Source organism: Typha latifolia, chromosome 11, assembly GCF_019914945.1.
Source record: "Typha latifolia isolate L0001 chromosome 11, TyphaL0001v2, whole genome shotgun sequence".
Taxonomy (NCBI): domain Eukaryota; kingdom Viridiplantae; phylum Streptophyta; class Magnoliopsida; order Poales; family Typhaceae; genus Typha; species Typha latifolia.
Window position 1 is genome coordinate 6,211,219 of NC_133096.1, and position 23,983 is coordinate 6,235,201.

Sequence of the window (23,983 nt, forward strand, 5' to 3'; positions counted from 1 at the left end):
ATTGGATATAGATTTCGGAGTGGAGAATATATATAAAGTGTAATAGTAACCTAGGCGAGTTCTCGCATTAAAAAGAATTTATATGCAAGCTTCTAGTAAGAATTAAACAAGTTAGATTGAGCTCCTATTAATTGTCCTGAAACGTACGCCATCCCAAGCTCTTTCAAAGTTCTGATTCATGAACATCAGCATGCTTTTTTTTTTCTTTTTTTTTTGTATTTGTTTTTGTTTACTTGTACTATTGAAATATGCTTATACTTTTGCTTTTGTTTCTTCCATAAAAAAAGCACATCAAGGGTTAATGCAATATCAAAGTTTTTGCTTGCCTCAGAGAGAGTAAAGAGCATACTTTTGTCTAATAATCCATCATTTCTTATCACCAATATGATCCAAAGTATGCTTGTATCAGAAGAATCTCTCAATGACACACCATCTCTGCTGGCTCAAATCATTTGCTAGCAAAAAGAAACAACCCCATGTGAAGATACTTTTAAGTTTTTTTTTTTTTTCTAACTCTCATAAGACTTCATCAAAAAGATTTTAAAGAAGAGGGGCCACAAAGATGATAGGATCTAAAGAGAAGAGAGGAGGAGGGGAGCATCACACATGCAACAAGATAGAGTAGGAAGAAGTGGTAAGATGGGCCTATCACTATCTTGCCCTTAGTTTTTGACAGGTCAAAGGAAGCTCATGAAAGAGTAACCTTGTCAAGAAATTGATGGCCATCTTGTCCTTTTCAACAAGCTTTAGCCACAAAACAGTGAGAAGATAAGAGGTGTTATAATTTGTGCTTATCCCAATGGTAGGCAAATGATTATAACTAGGGGGCAGTATCCCCACTGGTCTCATTAAAAGTATGGATAAGAGGGAAAAAGGAATTGATTAAAAAGGAAGTAAGTGAATGTCTCTTGCCAAAGCCCAATCTATGTCTGGATACACTTTAGGGCAATTTCTAGCTTCTTTTGACAACAAAGTGCCCTCATGGGGTATGAGCAGCCTTCAGCTTTGCACATGGAACAGCTCAATCCACATAGACACCATCAGAGCAATAAGAACACTCACAAGCCGAATCTTTTTCTAACTGTCTGGAGTTTTCTCAACCAACCAACACTACCAACTCCCTTCATGCCATCTGTATGGTAATCTTTGGTTGGTTTCAATCTCATCTTGCCAAAAAGTTCTTAATCTGAGAATAAACAAATAAGAATGTATAGCAAACAGGTGAGCTGTCTATGGAGTTGGGGGAGATAGAATTTGGTAGCAGACAGCTGTGTTTTGCAGTATGCTAAGCTTGTTTGTATTTTTTTTTAACCCTAACATTGGGTCATGAATAAAATAATAATAATGATAGTAGACTAAATTAGGGCAGTGCACTATAAAAAATACAGAGATGAAAATTATGAGGGATATTTGTACATCAGCAAACAATTAGGAGACTTTTTGAGATTAAACAAAAAGGTGACACCTGAGATCATGTTATCATGCTGGGTATATCTTAGATGCACTCTTTGCCCATTGTAGACAACCTATGTCGAAAGAAAATATTTACACATGATATAGCATGAACCAAGAAGAAACCAGATGTTCAACATTACAATGTAGAGGGAGAAAGAAGGAAAGTACAAATGGATGATGCAATTTTATATAAAAACAAAGCAAGCCGGAAGCATGGAAGAGTCTCTGAAATAATCACAACACAGATGCAACTTCTGTAATTAATTACAGAAATGGCTGGCATCTTAGTGATGCATTACAGTTATGGCATCAGAAATGGTGGATTCAAACACATCCTGTGCCTGCTGAATGGAAAACTGACTTGCCTTCTCTTTTGTACACATCTATTTTGCAAGCTAAAGCTGGTGGATATAGGCTTACAGATTGTGTTGGCCTTCAAAAGTTAGGGCAAAGAATTTCTGGCATTCTTTAGGCTGCAACAGTTCAGGAAGTCATAACATGCTGGACTATCCTTAACTCTAATATTCCATTAGAGCAGCATCAGTTTCTGATAGTGGTGCTGCACAGTTGAGAAAACATAGATGTCATCAATTCTACAAACGTCATGATGCAGCCCCAAGATAAGATATTAATAGAGAAGAATCAATGCACACTTATTCATCAACGCATTTATGAATGCAGCATTTAAGACAACTAGTACTGTATAAACAGGCATCTGGAACTAATTTGCCTAAATGGACTCGAGAAAGGAAGGAACATACCTAGCAAGTCCTCATATGTATCTTGGAAAAGAGATGACTCCATCAATAATGGTGGTGAGAAGACTTGATCTATAGCAGCATCAGCATCAAGAGATGCCCATTGGGCATTATTATTGGATGATTGAAAAAATCTTCTTGGATCACCATATTCATCAAGTCCATTCAACTTAGTTGACACAGTTGGTACTGTATTTAATTGGCTATCAGTACTAAAAGGGTAATCTTTTGTACTCTTCTGTGCAGCAATTTCAGGTGGAGAAAAAATCAATCTTTGTTTTCTCCTATTTGGCATAGCATCTTCTTCTTTCCCGGAAGCCACTGTTGAGAGAGGGATGAAGAAGTGTTCAGACCCATCATCGCTAGTCTTCTGTAGCAACAATTCCGAGTTGCTTGGTGGCCTTGATAGGGCAGCATCACGAACGGAACGCTTGATGTCCTGAGCATAATTACTATCACTGTCTGTAAAACCAAAAGAGAGGAAAAACAAGAAACAAAATAATGAACCCATTTCATTCTTGCTGAAGACTTGCTTTGCCTAATCACCATGAATTATGAGGACAACAGATGTAAAACAAGGGTCTCAAATATGTTCATATTCACCCAGGGACAACCTCAGGAGCATAAACATAGAAGATTCTAACCTTGTGGATGACTCATTAAAGGAACATTGACAGAGGACTGTGTGATTGATTTCCTTGCCGTTACATTTTCCTGGTTGGTTTGAATACTCACAGCATGCTGCTTGGTTGCATGCATTCCTTTCCCAGACAAATTAGGAGTTATACTGAACAAATGAGGGAGTTTCAGAGAAGGACTGACTGCAACTTTCTCAACGTAGACAGAAGAGAGCTTGGAAGTCATCTCAACAACTTCATCAGAACAACTTTCCTATTTGGCAGAAATACATCTATGAGCTAGAGCATAGCAATTGTCAATAAAAACAGTTTTTATAGCTGTAAAGAACTATTAGAAGCATGAAGAATAATGATCCAACAGGTTGTATTCAAATTTCAAAACAAATTGAAAAGATGAAGAAATGCTCACAATTGGTCCTGCAGCATTTGGTGACTGGATAGGCAAATGTGCATCCATTGTACTTGAGGAAATACTGTTTACTTCATCAGTGAGTTCTGATATTGATTTCTGCATTGCAGGAACAGCTTCCTTGAGTTGATCAATAAGGCCCTGTATTGCAAAATAAGAGTTGGAGTTAGGGAGTAATCGAAATATACTATGATATATCACATCACACCGTTAATAATTCCGCTCAAAGAAAATGACAGTCCGATCAAAGTTCCATTTTTTACATGTACAAAATGAATTAAAGATGTCAATGCCATCAGCAAATAATGGTCGTTATGGAGGATCACAGAAAGAAAAAAATAAGTAAATGCTAGGAATAACAAATACCAACATACCATTGTAAAGTAATTGTGTTAAAAGATTATGAAATAGCTAAAATTGAACATAATCGACATTAAGAAATGCAGTCACAAGTTCACGACCACATGCACATGCCCACATCCATAACCACTCGAACCCCCAACCTAACTCATGGATAAAATGAAATATGTCAACGCAAAAGCACAAGAATCAGGTCAAGATCCGACGGTAGCAAATGCAGAAATCAATTTCTAAAGCAACCTGTGAACTTGTCAGGAAGTTATAAAATAGTAGACTTTGCTTACTATGAGAATGTCATATCTGGACGGCATTGTAGCTACCAAGATATATATTGAACAGAAAAACTATGATGTCCGTCCTCCATACAAGTGAACTATTATTGTAGTAGAATGCTCCATAAACATATTTCCATTTTTTACAGGTATTGGACAAGACAAATAAGCATGGATGCTAGCAAAGTTCACAGTTTTTTTGACCAAAATACTGACTTAGAATTTATTTCTTTCACCAAAGTACAATATTGTTCAAACAAATTCCAAAACTACTATAAATTATACTAGCTTAGTATTATGTGAAAAATCATTGTCAGAGATAGCAATTCTTAGTGGATTTATCAATACCAATGAATTGCCCTTTAGAAAGGTGATTTATATATGAGAGAGTGATTCATACTATTTGATTACAATAGCCAGAAAGCTAAGCGCTAGGCCTAACTTGGAGTGGAACTGTTGTGGGATCTCCATTTGTGAAGATAGAAGGTCGTCAATGCCTCCCTTCATTTGCTTACCTCCTTCCAGCCCACTTTAGCTCTGGATCCCGCCTGCTTGCAAAAGTGAATGGATCTGAAGGGGGGCTAGGTTCTATTTCGAGGCACAAACTAGAGATATTGTTTTTCCTCACCTACGTGAACTCAAAGAGCACAGGGAGAGCTTGAGTGCATTTGAGGGTACTAATAAATCCAGAAAAGGGAAGGGTATTGATAAATCCAAATGGCAAAAGGGGGCTGGGTTCAATGTTTTGCCATTCAAATTGACAAATCCATTTTGTTGGTATATTCAGATTCCTAGGTATTTGCCTATTTGGTGATGAATGGAAAGCTTCCAAAAGCTGAGGGAGAGAAGCAGGAATGGGAGAATATATGGTAAGGGGGGACCGAGGCGGGGTTTGCTAACGAGGAGGAAGGAGGAAGGAAGCAGATAAGCAACGAGGTTGGTGAAGTCAAAAAGGAGGGGAGTTGGAAAGTTTTTAACAGTATGAATAGATCTCTTAGAGATCAATTTATAAATCGCTTTTTGATATTGATAAATCCACTAAGAATCATCGACTTAGAAAACAATTTTTTGCGAGGCAAAAATTATAGTAGTTTTGCAATTAGTTTGAACAGTATTATACTTTGGTGAAAAAAAAATTATGTAGCAGTAGTGCAGTACTTTGGTAAAAAACCCTTACAATATGATGGATAATAGATGTGAATGGACCAAAGAGAAGTATAATTAGGCTTTAGATTCCACCTAAATTGTTGCAAAATAGGTGGGTTATAATATGATGCAACTTAGTCTATGCTTAGCTTACTAGTTATTAGGCTTGCCTAGTTGGGTTGCTTGACCTAGTTGAGTTGCTTTGTTATCTTCCGATGGGTCATAGTTGCTTTGTTAGCATTGAACTCTTTCTAAATATAGCTCTCACTATATATCGATGTAGTAGAGAGCATATAGAGATTATCGGGTATGTTTGGTTTGAGTTTAAGTCCTAAATGTGACTAGTTGGCCCAATTTCTTAGTCATGATTTAGGTATCTCAAACTAGGTTAAAAATATGTAGTGTTTGGTTATGAACAATACTACAGTATAATTATTACTTTTGATGTGATATAAAAAAAAAAAAAAAATATGTTGATTCTAGAGAGAAATAAATAATATATAAAATTAATTGACCAAACTGCCTGTTGTCTTTGATTATGAAATTCAAAAATATTATTTTTTTATCAATAAAAAGCTTTTAAATTACTAATTTGCGAGCTTACATGCCTGTAAGAAGGCTTACAAGCAACATGTAAGCTCGCAAACAGGCTCAGCATGCATGTAAGCATACATATTACATATTATTATTGTTTTATTTTTTCTAAAATAACATAAGATTAATGTTTTTTTAAATAATAATATAAGGTTACTGTTTTTAAGTTTTCTTTTGTTTTTGGTTATAAGCCCACGTGTAAGGCTATATTACTTTTGTAATTTTTAAGTTGTTTCGTACTGCAAACTTTATTAAGAACAAAAAGTGAGTTATCGGGGAGCTTAAAGGCTCACTAAGTCCACAACCACTTTATAATTTATTATGTAGTAAGTTTTAAAAAAATATTTAGGGGGAAACTAGAGATAGATAAGAGGAGATTTAAAATAGAAGTGAAATTATTACTTTGATGTGATATGAAAAGGTAAAAAGTATTTCTTTTGTTAGGAAAATTAAACATGTATCATGCAAATAGTACCAAAATATTACTATTAAATTGTAAATATAAATGCAAGTCAACCATTTTAAACCCATCAGTAAATTATATTAAATTTAAATTTTTAATTTTTTCAAAGTATGTAAGAATTTTCTTTTCAGGGTTATTTTTTTGAGCCATGGTGAAATAGCTCTTTTATAATAAAAAAATATGCATTGTTTGCAACAAAAAAGAGGGAACATTGATAAGATATGAAATTGATCAATTTGAGTCATGTCAAGGATAAAATTAGAATCAATATAAATTTATATTAAAATTGTTATTTAATTAATTATTTATTTATTAGGAAGTGCACCTGGTTAGGAAAACAAAAAGATAAAAAGATATTTAGTCACTAAACTTGGCTAAGGGTCCCTAACCGAGTTCAAGGACTCCTAAACTCAAAGCAAACAAGGGCATCAGGATTATCTCTCTCTTAACCCTACTCATCTTCAACGGCTGCACTAGAGCAACCCTAGGGCACCTCTTCCTTTCACCTTAGCCTACCTCGAGAATCGATCACCTTTTCTTTGAAGATGTGTATCATTGTGACCAAATCCATAGCAATGTGTGAGGTTGGCAAAAGCTTCGTAGGTCTAACTCCCACATCAACCTTGTCATCCCCATTTTCATCCCATCAATCCACACTGAGCGACGCCCTGGCCGGCAACCCTGTCACTCCACCATCAAGCAATACCATGAATGATACATAGCCTACTTAGCCACTACCGACCGACATGGTGATGTTAGGCCCTAATGGAGTCGACCTTCCATGTTCCTCAAGCCACCGTACTGAGTTTAAAAGAATTCTTCTCCATCTCAGCACTTCTACCCCACATCTGACTCGAGGGCTGCTGGTTTCATATCTTGGTAGTGATGGACTGATTAAGTATGCTAACTTTTTAGCCTTATTTCATCTTTATACCGCTTGCATGTTGGCCGAAGTTTACGTGTGTCATGTGGCTAAACTTTATGGCAAGCCGCATTATCTTATTTCCAATCAAGACTTGATGTTCATCAATCAATTTTGGTAAGTAAGTTTCTTCTCCTCCGCTTATTTATATGCTTAAACTCAGCTGGTAATCCCGCCTAACCTAGGATCACACTCCGATGGCTGCGCCGTAGTTTTTTCCTTCCATGGCATAACTTCTCAAATGAGCTCAACATATCATTCTCAAACAGATGAAAAATTTAAAGTCCTAAATAGTTGTTGGCAAGGAGCAATATCTCCACTATTTTGTAAGGTATCGACCACCTGAATGGCTCTCCTTACCATGGGTTGAATGGTCCTAGAATATAGCTCGGCATTCCTTAATCTTAGGGGTGAAAACGGATCGGATACGGATCAGATAGTGCTCAACCCATATCTGGATCCATATTTTTAGTCCGGATACGGATATTGGACGGATAACAAAATTTAAAACCATATCCTAATTAAACGGATACGGATAATTTTCGGATAGAGGATCAGATCTTAAACGGATATTGATTGAATTTAAAATAATTATAACATTTTATTTAGATATAATTAATACAAAATTATTAAGAGTTTTATGACAAATAATTTTTTTGTATGTCAAATTTATAAAATTAGAGAAATTAATCTCTATAAATAATATATAATGTATTATTAGTAACAATATTAATTTTTACTATTTAAATAAGCAAACTAAAAACTGTAAATCATTTTAAAAAATATGCGGGTAAACGGATATCCGATATCCGTATTCGAATCCGAAAAATATATCCGACCCGTATCCAAATCCATATCCGAATTTTTTCAAAAATTCTATCCGTATCCGAATAGGATATAAATTTTTTATCTGAATCCGATCCGAATCGGGTCGGATAGCGAGTCGGGTCGGAGTTAATCCGACCCGTTTTCACCCCTACTTAATCTCCATGACGCCCTTCCAAGATGTGTATGGCCACTCTCCTCTAGTATTGATGTCTTATTCTTCATTGTCTACCATTGCCTCTCGGACATTGATACATTCTTGTGTAATCGTGACAATTTTCTAAGGCTGCTAAAACTTCACATCATGATAGCTCAAAATAGAATAAGGCAACTTTATGATCAATGACACTGAGATCGGTTATTTGCAATAGGTGATTGGGTTTATGTCTAGCTTCAACCTTATGGTTAGAGTTCAGTTCGACCTATCCACAACCAGAAATATCTCATCATTTCTTCAGGTCATTCCAAGTGGAAGCTCAAGTCGGGTCGGTCACCTACCACCTCACCTTGCAACCTGACTCCAAAGTGCATCCGATCTTTCATGTCTCAAGTCTATGGGGACATGTGGTTGTAGCTGAGCCCGTCTCTTATGATTTACTTCCATCACTCGTCGCTTTAGCTGAGAAGGTGCCCCTTTGCATCTTATCACAGCAAAGTGTTCCATCGCAATGGTCACTTGATCATTGAAATTCTGAAAAAGTAGGCTAGAATGTTAGTGGATGCTGCAACTTGGACAGCCGAGTCTGATTATATGGACCAATTTTCTGACTTTTTAACTTGAGGACAAGGTGAACAGAAAGATAGTGGAATGATATAATTAATCTATGCTTAGTTTACTTGTTATTGGGCTTAGCCTAATTGGGTCGGCTGACCTAATCAAGTTGCTCTGTTATGTTTTGTTGGGTCCTAGCTGCTTTGTTAGCCCTATTACTCTTTCCATCTATAGCTCTCTCTACATATAGATGTAGTAGAGCGCAGGTAGGAATAATTGAGATTATTGATATTTTTTCCTCCAACTCTCTCTCTTAAGTCTCAACCCTACTCACCTTCGGTGGCTGCACTAGGGCAACCCTAGGGCATCGCCTTGCACCCCATCCTACCTCAAGAACCAATCACCTCTTCTTTGATGAAGGTGTATTATAATAGCATTTATATTTGTTGATAGTTACAAGATTATAGGAAAATTAACTTAACCACCATGAATTAACTAATATAGTTGGATTCAAGGTGGAAGAATATGTAATCAGCTCATCCAATTTGATAGAAATCAGGTGGAAAGAAAATATTTCTAGAATCTCTCATTAGTCAAAAAGGCCGAGAGAGAGACCCAACTGGTCTGAAACACAAACCATTCTGAGATTACTTCTGCATCTTACATTTCTTCAGCTCTTTAAATGTTCAGCTGCAATTCCTAAAGAGCTTCCTATTTGAATCCATATTGGACTCTGCAAACTTGCGGCCCAACACTCTATTATTCAAGCAAAACAGGGAACTTTTCAAGAGAGATCTAAGTAGAATCTAGAAATAGCTAAGGTACTAAGTATCAGTTTCGAGATCTAAATCAATTGCTTGAAAAAACGATACATATTGATCATATCGGTTGTATCGGTCCTTTTTAGATATTTCAGATCAGAGATCGGCTATATCGGCCGATCTGTTTCGGCAATAACGGAATTGGCCAATACTTCAATCAATGGAAATAGCATTTATAGCTTACTAAACTAATATTAGAGGCTTGTCAGGACTGTAGTCAGATATAGCAATTAATTTTGAGATTTCTATTCAAATCAATTGAATTTAACACTGACATCTCATCCGTAATTAAACTTCAGCAATGAAATCTGTGGTAAAACAGTTTAAAAAACCTTCCAAATAAATTACTCCTAAACAGAAGTACAAGATGATAAATCAGGTTCTTCATGATTGACATAACATCAAAAGCACACATAAATATACATATATATATATATTCTGAGTACGTGCAGAATGCAGAATGCAGAATGCAGATGGTTCTAGAATATAAAAGTATATTTAATTATTCCACTACCCCAATTATACTGTTCAATTTAACTCCAGTTGATGCATGATAAAGAATAAATGTCATACATAATGTAAAAATTAATGAAAGTCATCTTTACAGAAAAGCAAAGTACTTTGAGTACAAGTCATACATTTTAATGGATTAGTAATTGAAAATTAAGCCCTGCACCACTCGGCAGAACGCAGTAAGAATCACATTATATAAGGGGCTCTTAGGAAATAGTGCAGTCAGTAAATAACATTCCATCAAATGAATATGATCAGTTGATCATATTAAGGAACAAGGACATCTACTTGAGGTAGCGTGAAAGCTCAGCTCGAAATTCGTAGGAGCGGAATGATAAACCTGCTATTTCTACCAACAACTCAACCAAATGCCAATTATATTTACCATTTAGTTTGTGTCAAGATCAATGCTTTATGCCTGTCAAGAGTTCCTCATGTACCAAGTTTGTCTAGTGAAAAGCAAATAGATGAATAGGTCTGTAGCTCTCCATATGCCTCTTCTCCTCCATGCTACCAAGGTAAAGTACCATTTCTAGTCAATTAGGATATCTTCTTAAAAAGGAACGCTTCGGTTGACTTATCCCAGCATAGTTTCAAGTGAAGTTCATTGAGAAGATACAAGAATAAGAATGCTTAGGTGTCGAAAAGAAGTTTTGCCTGCGTGCAAACTACCTACCACTTTTCAAAAGAATGTCAATTTCAGCTTTTAGAAATGTTATACTATGCACATTATGACCAGAATGTCAATCGAGCATCCAACCCCAAAGATATATAGCCTTCAATATATTGCTCTATGCAGTACGCAGAGCATCAAAGAAAAGCTCTGCTAGAATTTCTAGTCCTCCACCTAAATATGATTTGTCCTAGAAAAAAGTCAGTTTTAAAAATAAGTTCCCACTGAAGTCATTTTCTATTAGTTCTAATGGACATAGAAGACAAAAATGAAAATTGTATGAAACTATGACAGGACGACAACAGTGCTCTTGAATTATCCAGTATAAACGATCCATTTATATAGTGCCACTTTTCAATTACTAGTCTTCATCAGGTAGTGAAAACCAATGCACACACTTCAAGTATGATATGGTTGAATTTCCCAATTTGTCTATAATATGCACATCATTGGTTACTCTTTTCCATGCATTTACAATAAGAGCCCCCCACATTGGATAATCAAGGGTCAAAAGAAACATGAGAAACCTAGAAAGACAACTATTTTCATACCTGTACACTAGCTAAATGTTGGCGATGTTCTGCGAGTGTTGTGGTCAATGATTCAGCATGACCATTACCATTACTGTCGGCTGCACTACGAAGTAACTCTGGGCCCTCCCCATCATTAGCTTTAGCCTATGAGAAGAAAAAAAAGATCAGAAAAATTCAATTAAACACTATATAGGTGTCAACTGAAGCAAGTATGCAAACACAGTTTATGTCTCAAACACTTTCTTACTCAAGTCTCTCATGAGTCAAGACTCAAATGGCTCAGCAAGTTAACTCATGGTTTGATCAAAGTTCCCTTGGCTAAAATATTATCTTGATTTTCAATTGCTTGTGTTAATTCACCAACTATTCTAGCCAAGGTTCAAAAAAATTGGGACCAGAATCGAGATTGGACTTTCGAAAAAAACGATATGTATCAATCGTATCGATTACCTAGATCGAATCAAAGTTTTTAATTATGTAAAATTCTAATTATTATTTAAAAATGGAAGAAAATTTCTAAAAATTTAGAAAAAGATTACCAAAAATAAATAAAGAAAAACTATGGTACAATTAAAATTGAAAAGAAGAAGATATTAGAAAAAAAATGAGTGAAAGAAAATCAAACAAAAGAAAGAAAGCCATGATGCAGTGAAGAAGAAGAAGAAGAAAAGGAAAAGAGAGAGTACAAGAAATAAAAAAAACTAACAGAGAAATAAAAAAATAAATTGAGTTCGTCGGAATTCGCTGGAGCTAGATCTCTCCATAAGAGAAACAATAGTTATATGGTAAGGAGAGAAAAGGAGGAAGAAAGAGTGAAAGAGAGAAAGAGAGACAGAGAGAGAGAGTTCGGATTGGGCCTTAATCGAGTTCGACCGATTCGGCGAACCATGATTCTAACAATTTAAGTTATATTTTCACATTTTATATTCTAACAGCCTGACTAAGTAAAAAAACATTTGTTTAACATTTTAATACAGGTTAAAGTAGCAATGAAGCATATATAATTGCTCACCCTAATTTATATTCTAATTTCTACTAAATACTAATATGGTTTCCATTTTGTTTTAGAATTAGTCGGTTAGACACAAGGATTTATTTTGGCAGCTAGTTACTTGAAATCACTAGACATACATAAATAAGAGCTAAACCTATCATATCATATTTATATAGAACCTTCTTCTAAAGGTAGATGACTTAGTGAAACAACTAAGATGACTTGGTCAAGGTATATACTTCGGAAGGCAAGTTGAGTCCAATAGTTTTTCAAACTAAATGTAACAAAATTCATTGAGAGCATGCAACAACTTTCTACAAGATCTTGCACCCTTAAAAAGTACTGCACTAGATATTGTCAAGCAATTTTATCAATAAAAAGTTAGATTGGATAATAAAAATAAGGATATTTTTCCTTATTACATATCACACCCTATATTTTCCTCTTATACAAAATGATCTCTCTGTTTTGATTTAAATGTGTAAATACAAACCCTAAGTTAAAGCCTAACAAACAGTCAAGGATGGGTAACAGAGAGAATATTCCTTTAAGATTACTATTGAAATATCAGATTACCCTAAATACCCTTTAATCAGCAGTCATGTACCCACCTTGATTGCTATGTCTAACAGGAGAAAGTAGAATTTTCCTAACGTGATGTGTAATCACGCTATTGGATCCATAAAAACCTATCAGCTTGGATGATCACAAAAAGGATGGGGGCATGTTTGACATTTTTCATCTCTAATTAAGTTAACTCCACAAGTTAATTAACTATTATTTGTCTGGTAGATGGTAAGGATATTATTTGTACATTAAAATAAAGAGATGGGCCGTTTTTTAAAACAAGCAAAAAGTAGGGTGAAACATAATTAGTCCAAAAAACAGCACATCTACAAATGCCCAAAAGAATATAGGGTTTTTTGCACATATACATTTCAAAATTCTCTTATTTGCTTCTATGCCCCTCTGAAGTTGATATTTGTATGTATACCCCTAAAAACAAACAATTTTTGCATGTATACTCTTTAAAACTCTTATTTTTTGTATAGATACCCCTTGCAGTTAATTAACCATTAAAATTTGAATAATTTAAATATAGAAAAAAATATCCCTACTATAAGTTTCATATATTTCTTAGTTAAGGGTATTTTCATCTTTTTCTATAGGGATTTTTACAAATTTGCTTATTTTATGATTCGGACCGTCTTTGGGGATTTTATAACTCAACCCCTCATTTTTTCTATAATGTTCATTTAACACCCTAACGTTACTTTAGTTAACTGACATTAACCATGTTATATAGTTTATTTGACTCTAGTTCAAAGATTACTAAAATACCTTGACCTAACCTAAATCCCGACAAAATCCTTCTTCCCTAAAATAAACCCTAACCCCACAAAATCTAAATCCTCTTATCTATAACTAAACCCTATCTCACAAAATTATAATATTAAAACCTACAACCCACAAGAATCCCCCAAAATCCCTACCACGTACAAGCCTTAGAAGTTTCCCCCAATTTTACCTATTTTTCTCCATCTCTCCAGCTCAAACCCTTTTTTTCTCCATCTTTCCCCAAATTTTCTTCATCTCCCTCCCCATCTTTGAGGTCATAAGCGATAAAATCGGCTTAGCGTTTCGGAAGCTCTAAGATCTCCTTGGCTTGGAGTTTGAAAGCTCTAAGATTGGCTTGGCATTTAGGTGATATTCTCCATGGTTTGAGAAAAAGCAACAAGTATGGATGTTCAAGTTATAAATATAATTAAAGATAAGTACAAGGGTAATTTAGAAATATTATAAATTACATAGTGGATTATAATAGAATATTCTCTTTCTGGTATCATTCAGTTCCATTATGGTTAGGTTAAGTTAACTCAGGATATTAAATGAACATTATACAGAAAATGAGGCGTTATAAAATCGCCAAAGACGAGGTGTGAATCATAAAATAGACAAAATGTAGGGTGTGATTTATAAAAATCCATTTTCTATAAAATCATTGAGAATTAATTTGAAAAGTAACCCAAAGTGCATCTATGCAAATAACATATATTTTGAAGGGTATACAAGTAAATATCAACCTTAGAAGGGCATATAAGCAAATAAGAGAATATTTAAGGGTATACACACAAAAAACCGCAAGAAAATATCTATGAGAAAGGAACTACCTGATTTGGTAGTTGGATGGTAATATACAAACTTGATACCCACTCAAAAGAAAAAAGCAATTTCATTTACAAGTTGTGTTGTGCATGTGTGAATTAAAGTAATCAACTATTACTTATCCCATAGGCTTCTAACAGGTAACTATATAATAGAATCCTTTCATTAGTATTTTCTTCAAATCATTCCGCTCAATTATCCATCTAATTATTGGCTTAAATGCAATTGTTTATATTAAAGCAAGACTTCCAATCCTAACTAGGAATAGCTAAAAGTAAGGGCATATTTTTGTTCAATTGCAAAATCCTCGTATAACTAATTAACTATGCTAATCATCAAACCCAAATATGCAAGCATGTTACTAATCAACATTAGTGTACAGAATATCATAGCTAGTATGATACATGTTAATAAATTAGCAAGAACCTTAACAGAAGTATCATTTATATCTCCTTCCATATCTTTGTAATTTTTGACAAGTAAAATGATGCTGCCTGATGCAAAGCAAGGACTATATATGCTTATGATCAGTAGAAAATGCTATAAAAAGGACCAACACATCAAATGCATGAAACTACGGCCAACAGATTTGTGCAGACAAGTAGTATAGTATGTTGCTCTACCAACTTACTGGCCTTAGAGAATTTATGGCAAACCTTCCTTTCCAACATTATATTTTAATAGAAGTCTTCTACGAAATTTAAATGTTAATATCACATTGACAACCAACCTTCCGAATTTGTTCTCTTTCATGAAGCCTACTCAGATTTATATATGCACTGGTCCTCTCTGTGGTTATAAGAAGATTTCCACAAAGATATAAATTTCTAACGATCATGGTCTAAGTGATGCAGGCAGCGACAGTGGTAGACTTGTAGTTCCTTAATGGAAGTCATGTTAGTCTGTATGGTCGACATGGCTCGATACATATTGTGCTAGTAAAGTACCGGTATCAACATGAGAGGAGTCTCTCAAATAGTCAAAAACCTTGGTACTCCCCAGTGCCCATCTAGATCTGTGCTCACTGTGACAACCCAAGCTGATTAGATTTTCATTTACTTATTATTTTCTAATGTATTTTTTATCTAAAATTTAGATTTATGTTTAACCTCCTATTTGGTTAAAATCCTAAAATAAGGAAATTTGGTTGTTATCTTGTTTTTAAAAAGGCTTCGATAGGATTTGATGTAATCTCCTCATCTCTAGTATTTATAAGATGATGGGAATTCGGAAAATCAAAAGAATCATGAAAATTAAAATTATCACTATTGTGAAAAATTCCTAGTTTATCCCTTTCCCCTTCTCTCTCATGTAGTGGATTCTAAACTTTCTTTATCCCTCACAATTTAGTTGGATTTTCTTCTTCTCCCACAAATCATGTAAATTAACCTTCTTTCCCTCCAAGCCAGTGGGTTAAATTTCTTTGCCCCACAGCAAGGTGGGTTTGATCTTCTTTCCCCCATGGCTTGGTAGGTTATCTTCTATCCATGCCATCTCTCATGCTAGTACGAGGGGATACTTTGAGGTAGGAAAAAAAATTCTCTCATTACCTGTAAGAACCAGAGAAAAAAAATTAAAAATAAAATAAAAATTTTAGGGGTTGAGAGAGGAGGGTGCACGTGCTCTGCACGTGCAGCCCCTCCCCTCTCCCTCTCCGGCACGCGACGAGGCGCAAGGCGAAATCGCGTCTAATCCGCATCGGATTAGATCAGAATTTTTCCTTAATCTATAAATTAAAAACCTTAATCCCCTCTCTCTCTCTGCTTAACCATCTCAGCCCTCCCTTCTCTCTCTTCTTCCTCCCTTTTCACCTTCTTCTTCCTCACCGACGAAGTCACACCGTGGAATCAACCTGCCGAAGCGCCGCCGGAGCCAACGGAGACCACCACGCGACTCCTTGGAAAGCCCTCTCCCACCCCTCAAAATTAATTTCAGTTTAATAAGGTAAAACGAAAATACCTAAATTTGTGGGTTTTCGGCTTCGTCTGCTACTCACGCCGGCCGACGGCTTCGGGCACTGCTGCTCGTGCTCAAGAGCTCCAGCCGTTGGTCTTGCGCCTTGGTTGCCTTCTGGGAGAGCCCTCGTGGCTCCAGTCGACGTCGGCCGTCCGTGGTTGGTTCTCTTCCACTTAGAGAGAAAAAGAGAGAGAGAGAGAAAGAGAGAGAGCCGAGAGGTTAAGGGTGGTCGTGAACCGCCGCCGGCGGGGTAGCCAGCGGTCACTCCCTCCCTTAACCCTTCTCTTCCTCGCGTCGGTCACAAGAAGAGAAGGGGTTTGGGTGGGGCTCGGGTTTAACCCGAGCCAACCCTTTTCTTTTAAGTTTCGGGTTCGGGTTTAGGTTGAATTTTGGATCCAAAGACCCGACCCGAACCACTTATTTGAGTGGGCTGCGGGTTAACCCGAGCCCAATCCACTTAATTTTGGTTGGGCCTTGACCCAGCCCGATTAGTTCTTTTTTTGAATTGGGCCGGGCCAGCAGTAGCCTAGCCCAATCCAATGGGTAAATTAAACTTATTTTAGTTCCTTTTAGTTTTTAAATTTTAAAAATATTAATATTATTCAAATTAAAAAATTTATTATTATTTATTATTTAAGGTGGTGATTTTTAGTATGTGAGCTAGAGATTTGAGATTTCGGATGTCTTGCCTAGACTCAGGTGAGTGGGTTCACTCACATATTTATTTTATTATATTTCGTACCTTTGTCAGACCATGTAAATTTTCTGTGTGCAAATTATTTATTTCACCGTTACGTGCAAAAATTTAATTGTTACAATTTGTATGCAAATCTATTTATTTAATCCGTACGTGTAAAAATTTAATTGTTATATTTTCTATGTGCATTTAATCATTATACTCAGTGCATCACCATACTTTGTGCAAATATTAAATTTAGTGAAAAGAAAAAATGAGACTAGTATTGGTACAACTTGGATAACAGTCCCGGTATAAATCGCTTGCAATTTTCCATGGTGACTCAAGTCTATCTGGAAGTCCAGGAGAAAGTCCTAAATCATATTACTGTGGTGACTTTCTTAGGTGACTCTGACGGGATTAGGAAACAGTCCTACGATGAATGAGAAATTTTCTAGGTGACTCTAACTTCTCTCAACGATTAGTGAAAAAAACAGAGTGTGTTGATCACATAGTGATACCATCTGATGACCCTAACCGGATCAGCTATGAAGAAAAGTCCCGAGCGTCATCTCGAGGTGACTTCTAGTTGATGTGGATCCATAGGGTTTAGACCCATTGAGATATATGATAGTATAAATATTAAAAAGATGTTAATATGTTGAAACCGTGAAAGGTTACAAGTTGTGACTTCTCAATTGTTATCATTGTTATTATTTAAAGAGCATGTCTATTGCATATTGTTATGGATATTATTGATTTTAGTTTAATTTTATTCAGCATTAATATGATTTAAAATTTATTTCGTTTTCGAGTGAATTCCACTCGCTGACCTATAGTTGTTGGCTCATGGATTCTTTTTTTTTGTATTTATTTATCTATCTCAGGTAATAGTCAGCGAGGTGACTGAGCGAGATGTACCCGGACTCCACCTCCACTTTGGATTCACCTATTTACTTTTCCTCTCTTTTGGGATTTTATGCTTTAGATTAGAAGTTTTATTTATTTAGTTTTTAGACTCAAAAACAATAATATTGTTTTATGTTTATTGTAATTAGTTTTAAATTTAATAAAGCAGATTTTCATTTTATTTATTTATTTTGCCACCGTACACGTAGAAAGTATTAATAAGGCTTCGTGTATCTCAAGCATATTGAGATGCATGGCCGGTCATGATTCCTATTTCGGGTTGTGACATTATCTTTGTAAGACTGATAGTATCCAAAAGGTATAGCTGATTGTACATGTCAAAAGAAAAACTTCTACATGAATAACAGCATACATAAGCTCAGGTGCAAGAGACACTAACATACCAAATGAAGTGATTGTCTATGAATTCGTTGTAGAGCATGAGTCCAACGTCTAATGACTTCAGCTACATCGACAGTGGAATGAACCCTTCCACCTTTATCATCTACCCGTGAAAGAGATTCATTTGTCGCTTGATGTTGAAAAGCATCCATTTGGTCCTGATGATCCATTGCTGGAGAAAGTTCACCAGCTCGAACAGATAATACCTCTGAATATGGAACAGATGAACTTAGATCCATGGCTGCAAGCAGTGATGATCCAGATATGCGATACCTAATAGAAAATTATTTTCTTTCAGGAAAACATAAACACAAAAAGAAGATAAAATATTAGATCTAAAAGAACAGTTAATTTCACCTATGCTCACGGTGGGCTATCAAATCCTCGATAGGTCCAGAAGCTAGAAGTTCATGTTGACCTGCATGAAATAAAATTAATCTGAGAATTCTTGAAAGGAAAATGATAAGAATATACAAAAAGGCAATTAATGCATCTCCCAAGCGGTTCTAAAAAAAAGGATCATAAGATTCCAAAAGGCAGCCTCATACATGAGTAGAGGCAAGAAAAATATCGGTCTTTGCTTAGAGCCTTAGACTACTCACTTATATAAAATTGGACAATATTAAACGCAAATAGTAAATTTAGTTTTGACTCTAGATTGAAGCATAGTGAGATCTTCCCTGACAGCTAGGGTTCAATTGGTATTCGGTAGTGATGAATTAAAGATGTTCTATAAGATATTAGTTTACTTTTACAAGAAAAATATATATGTATGAATGCGGCATCCTCTCCTATTATAAAATGAGCCATTTTCTGTTTAGTGAAATGATCTTCTAAAAATGGGAAAAATACTTCTACCATCCCTAAGTGAATAATTGTCTATTTATATAGATATTCTTACTAACATTGTTGCTATTGAATCAGCAGATAAAAGAGGATATTACAAGGTCAATAGAATATTAGGCCCCTATTTGGTGTGAGCCCAATCAATTTCTATAAATTTGGTTAGGGACCACTAATTATAATCAGTAACCAAACATCAGTTTATTCTTGACCAAGTTCAAAAGGTGAGAGAGAAGAGAGAAATATAAATTGAGTCTAAGTTTAAAATATTCTGAAATTACAAATTTACCCCTGAAATAAAATATCTTTTACAAATTTAATAATAATTTTTTGATACTATTTACATGACATATCCTCAACTTTTCTAAAAAAATAAATATTTTTTACTTTTTCATATCACATGAAAAGTAATAAACTAATAATAATACCCCTATTTCAAATTCTCTCTCATATATCCTCAATTTGCAATATTGAAGGCTTCTTACGAAAAAAAACATAACCTTACATGTGAGCTTCCAAGCCGACAAGATTAAAAAAAATAATAAATAAACAAACTACCCTAAAATCTTACTTGCAGACTTGCAACTGCGCAAGCCCCTGCAAGACTTGAAAAAAAAAAATTAACCTTGCACTTTTGCTTGCAAGCTTGCAACCGCACAAGCCCTCACAAGACTTATTGAAAAAGAGAAAAAATAAATTGTAACATTAATGGTTGTGGACGTAAGGCTTGTAACCCTGCAATCATTTCGATTTCTTTCAAAAAAAAAAAAAATTAACCATCATTAAAAAACAAAAAATATTCTGATACTAACATACTTCAAAGTCAAAGGGTGAAAGAGCATTTTGGTCCATTAATATAACAAATCATCAATTTCTCTCCAAAATCAACTTCTTTTTCATTTTTTTCATATCACATCAAGATAATAATTACACTCCTAGCCTAGTTCACAACCAAATACCCAATTTTCTTAGACTAGTTTAAGAATATCTACAATGAGGCTTAGAGTAAATCTAGAAAGCCGCGCTCAACTACTAGACTTGAACCAAATGGAGCCCTAGAAAATATCTGAATAACAATTTGATAATTGGTACCCATCTGTGTAGGAATGGTTTTCTATGAGAATGATCTAGTTCATGATCAAAACCTACTTAGGGAAAAGGAAAGTAATGTTCTAGTTCTCCCATTTGAGACAATATTTTTGTAGAAGATTACACATTTATCTTTCTTTCCCTTCTCCTCCTCTTCTCTAACTCTCTTATTCTCTCTTTTGTAGTGGATCCCACACTTCCTTTGTCCCCCATAATCATGTGGGTTTGATTTTCTTTCTCTATGACTTGGTGAATCATTTTCTATCTTTCTTATCTATCTAGCCATACTAGTATGAAAATAGTACTTGGAGGCAAGTAAAGAGAATCACAAAGGTACTATCTTTTCTCCTTAGAGGTGGATCTAGGTACCTCATAATCTTTTTTCGTAATGCTCATAGGCCACATCACTTTATAATTAAGTGCATCAACATAATTTTAGCCTAAATTTGCTTAAACTATTATATGATTTTAAACATCCTTACTTTTGCGAGCTAATAATGACTCCCACAAGCAAGTTGCCTTCGAAACCATATGTGTTTTCTGGCCAGAAGTGCTTGAGATATGATCATCCCACAATTCCCCTTCCAGCTTAGCTTTGTTTCTCATACCCTGCAACTTTTCTAACTGTTGATGCAAATAGGCCTGAAATAAGCAGTTAGCAAACATCACATAAATGACTATTTAGTAGTGCTAGCTTTTCTAAACTCACAAATGAAATATATAAACTCATCTAAGGGATGTAAAGAAGTTACCATCTACCTCTTCAGCACAAAGGCCCCGAAATTCAGATGTCATCTCCTGGGCTAAATTAGACCAGGTAGTTTGTTTATGAACAGCATTATTTGCATTCTTTAAAAACTTCCGTCTCTCAAGAGCTATCCTTGCCTGTTTATGGCACATGCTTATTAAAAAAGGTGAAAAGAAGCCATCAGATAATTGAAGAATAAATCATTACCACATGCATGTGTTTGTCTATATTTCAACATTCTAAAAGGCTGAACACTTTGTGTCATGCTAAAGGATCATATTAGTTCCCTTCTACATGTGTATTATATCAATCTTGCTACTCGTAGTCACCAAATTCATAGTTTGGGCTGCTTTTCTGGTCATCCCAAAGCCCTTGCAAAGTTAACAGTTCAACACATGCTTGTTTTGAGCCTGAAAATGCCCAAGAAAAAAAATGTCTATCTATTAAAGGGCACAAGAAGAATGAGTATCCAAGGAAGAGATAGAGTGAACCACCAGCTTGCAGCACAATAGTCACAATCTTGATTGAAGTGACTAAAACCACAGTGAACACATCAATATAGATAAGAAATTTAGGGCATGGCATAATGAGTAAGCAAATTGAAGTAAACAACATCAGGCAACATAGGACAGAATAGGAGATTCAGGAGACAGAGACAAGGAAGAGACTGCATAGGGGACAAGAGGAAGAGAGAGAGAGAGAGAGAGAGAGAGAGAGAGAGAGAGAGGCTAATGCGGAGTCAGGAGAGGGCAAGATGTACGCAGGTCTTACCCCTTTTACTAGAGAAGTCATTTGAATGACTAGAACTCAAGCTACTTAGGTTCGAGGAGGCAAGCCTTACTTGTTATAATAAGTGATGCAAAATTGTTGGCATACAAAAACTGTGGTTGTCTTCACAGTCTAGACCAAGATCAGGCTAGCATCAGCCCATTTCATGTACATTTACAAGCTTGAAATGCAAATCAATTTGGACAAAGTAGATCTGGCTGGCAACAACAAACCAACTTAGACCCCGCCAAATGGACATATGAGGCTATGACTAACTGAACCAACAACCATGATAAACTTCCCCCATTAGAGAAACTAACTGAACCAATAACCACCAAATGATATTTGTCCCTGTTACACAGCTATAAGAAAACTAATTGCAGAAGTAGTTTGAGATATGCAATCAACAAAAGCCAAAAAGAAAGGAGAAAGTGAGAGGCAAGAATTTGCAAAGTAGAAAATTGTCTGAATTACCTTAGTCACAGGAAGTAATGCAGCTGCATGTAGGTAAGAAACATCTGTCAGTGAAGCAGGAAGAGGGTTAGATGCTACATCTGCAGCAAACGTTCTTTTGTGAACCTCTCTTAAAGCATGCACAGAAAGTTGCCACAAGAGCTCAACAAATCTGCATAAAATGAATCAGCAACTCAGTTGTCGATGAAGATGCATCTCATATTCATCCAGAGAAAATATAAGAACCGTATGAGAAAACGAAGAAAGCCTTCATATGAAGAGTATCATGGTAAATAAGTGTACCTACTAGAAAGCAATAATTCAAAATGATCTAGTCTTACAAAAGCAATCATCATGGCAATCAAAAAGTGAGTTATTAAACATGCTAAACCAGTTCAACTGGTATATGAATATCGTGGCCTAGAAAGCACAAAGAAAAGCTAAATATCTGGCCATGAAATCACAATGCAGATAAACAACTGACCTCGGGCCGCAACACGTCGCCAGTGACGAAACCCTAGAATTACTCCTCGGCAGCGCACCTTGCGACTCCAGTTCACTAATAATCCCTTGCACAATCTTCCTCCCACGCCCCAAAACAAATTCATAACTCAATACCGACATCAAAAGGCAGTTGAAATCTCATCAAACCACATGCAAAACTTTACCTTCCGAAAATCCCTCGACTGCGCCGAATCAAATATCGGCCACACCTTGTCGAAATCCTACCATTTCACCAAACCCCAACCAAAATCGAGAAAAAGAAAATCAGAAACCAAATAGAAAAATGGAGAGGAATCGGTAATGTAGTCGAACTCGAGACCTTGGAAGACTGTACGGGACCTCTGAGAGAGGAGAGAAGGAAGTAGAGGAGCTGCTCGCCTAACCTAGGGTTAGAGTGGCGGAATTGACCAACCCTGGGCCTTCCACCTCCGCCGCCGGCGCCGCCAATCTCCAGGATCGCGGGATCGAGCCCTAAGAGAAGGCAGTTGGTGTACATGGCGCTCTCCAGCTCCGCCTCCCTCTCCTTCTCCCTCTCTGTCGCCATTGCTCTCTTGATCTCGATCTTCACCTCACAACTCCATAGATTTCTCTCTCGAACTCCACCTCCCAACTCGATCTCGTTGTAGTACTACTCGGATGATGGGGTAGTTATCGGGGGATTCATTTCTTTTCTCGTCCAAGGATTAGATCTTCAAGTGGAGCGGATCGGATGGCATTTGAAATCGGAAAGGAGTAAATTGTCTGCATCCTCGAATGCATTAGTACTTGTGAGAGACCGGGTTGGTTCAAAATTTTCAAACAAATATTACATTTTACACCCTGCATGTTTAGTATCTATAATTCGATCCCCGTATTTGGACTTTATTCTAAGAAATTTCTCTCATATTTAGAAGAAAATCTTTTATTAAGGACTTCTATTATTATTCCAACCTTACCATACAAATACTATTTTTCTTCATTTATCCAGCAATTATCATATAAACTAAATGGCTGTAATTCTTTCGTGTAAATTAATCTATCCCATCCTCACGAAGAGGAGATTTCTTTAGTTAAATTATGAGATTTATAAGGAGTCCTCTCTGATGAGATTAGAGATGTATTCTAATTTAACTAAGAAAAGATACGAGTCTAGACACCTATATAAAGAGCTTAATATAAGTAGATATTAAAGAGCGGAAGGAAAGCTTTTACGGGGTTTTAGTTAATGTTTGACAAATGGAGTGGATCCTCTCAAGCCAATATTATTTTTTTTTCTAACTCGTATGATTTGGCGTAGTGATATTCTTATACTTTAGATATATTTATCTGAGAGATTTGAGTTAGTATACTCAATTTTTCTCTACTAAAGGTAGTTTTTTTCTTACCTAAGAGGGCTCGAGGA

The 23,983-nt window shown here is 35.8% G+C and overlaps 1 protein-coding gene across 1 annotated transcript; it reads right to left on the bottom strand.

Moving 5' to 3' along the window:
• Nucleotides 1-1,531: 1,531 nt before the first annotated feature.
• Nucleotides 1,532-23,357, bottom strand: LOC140797211 (AUGMIN subunit 6-like). Its single transcript, XM_073150490.1, has 13 exons — nucleotides 22,922-23,357; nucleotides 22,767-22,823; nucleotides 22,583-22,677; nucleotides 22,120-22,270; nucleotides 20,889-21,014; nucleotides 20,612-20,771; nucleotides 18,555-18,615; nucleotides 18,200-18,470; nucleotides 11,113-11,238; nucleotides 3,261-3,401; nucleotides 2,858-3,104; nucleotides 2,217-2,675; nucleotides 1,532-2,014 (listed from the first exon to the last, which is right to left on the bottom strand). Exons 1-13 carry the CDS (start codon nucleotides 23,144-23,146, stop codon nucleotides 1,974-1,976), a joined length of 2,160 nt encoding a protein of 719 aa, XP_073006591.1. The 5' UTR covers nucleotides 23,147-23,357; the 3' UTR covers nucleotides 1,532-1,973.
• Nucleotides 23,358-23,983: the final 626 nt, after the last annotated feature.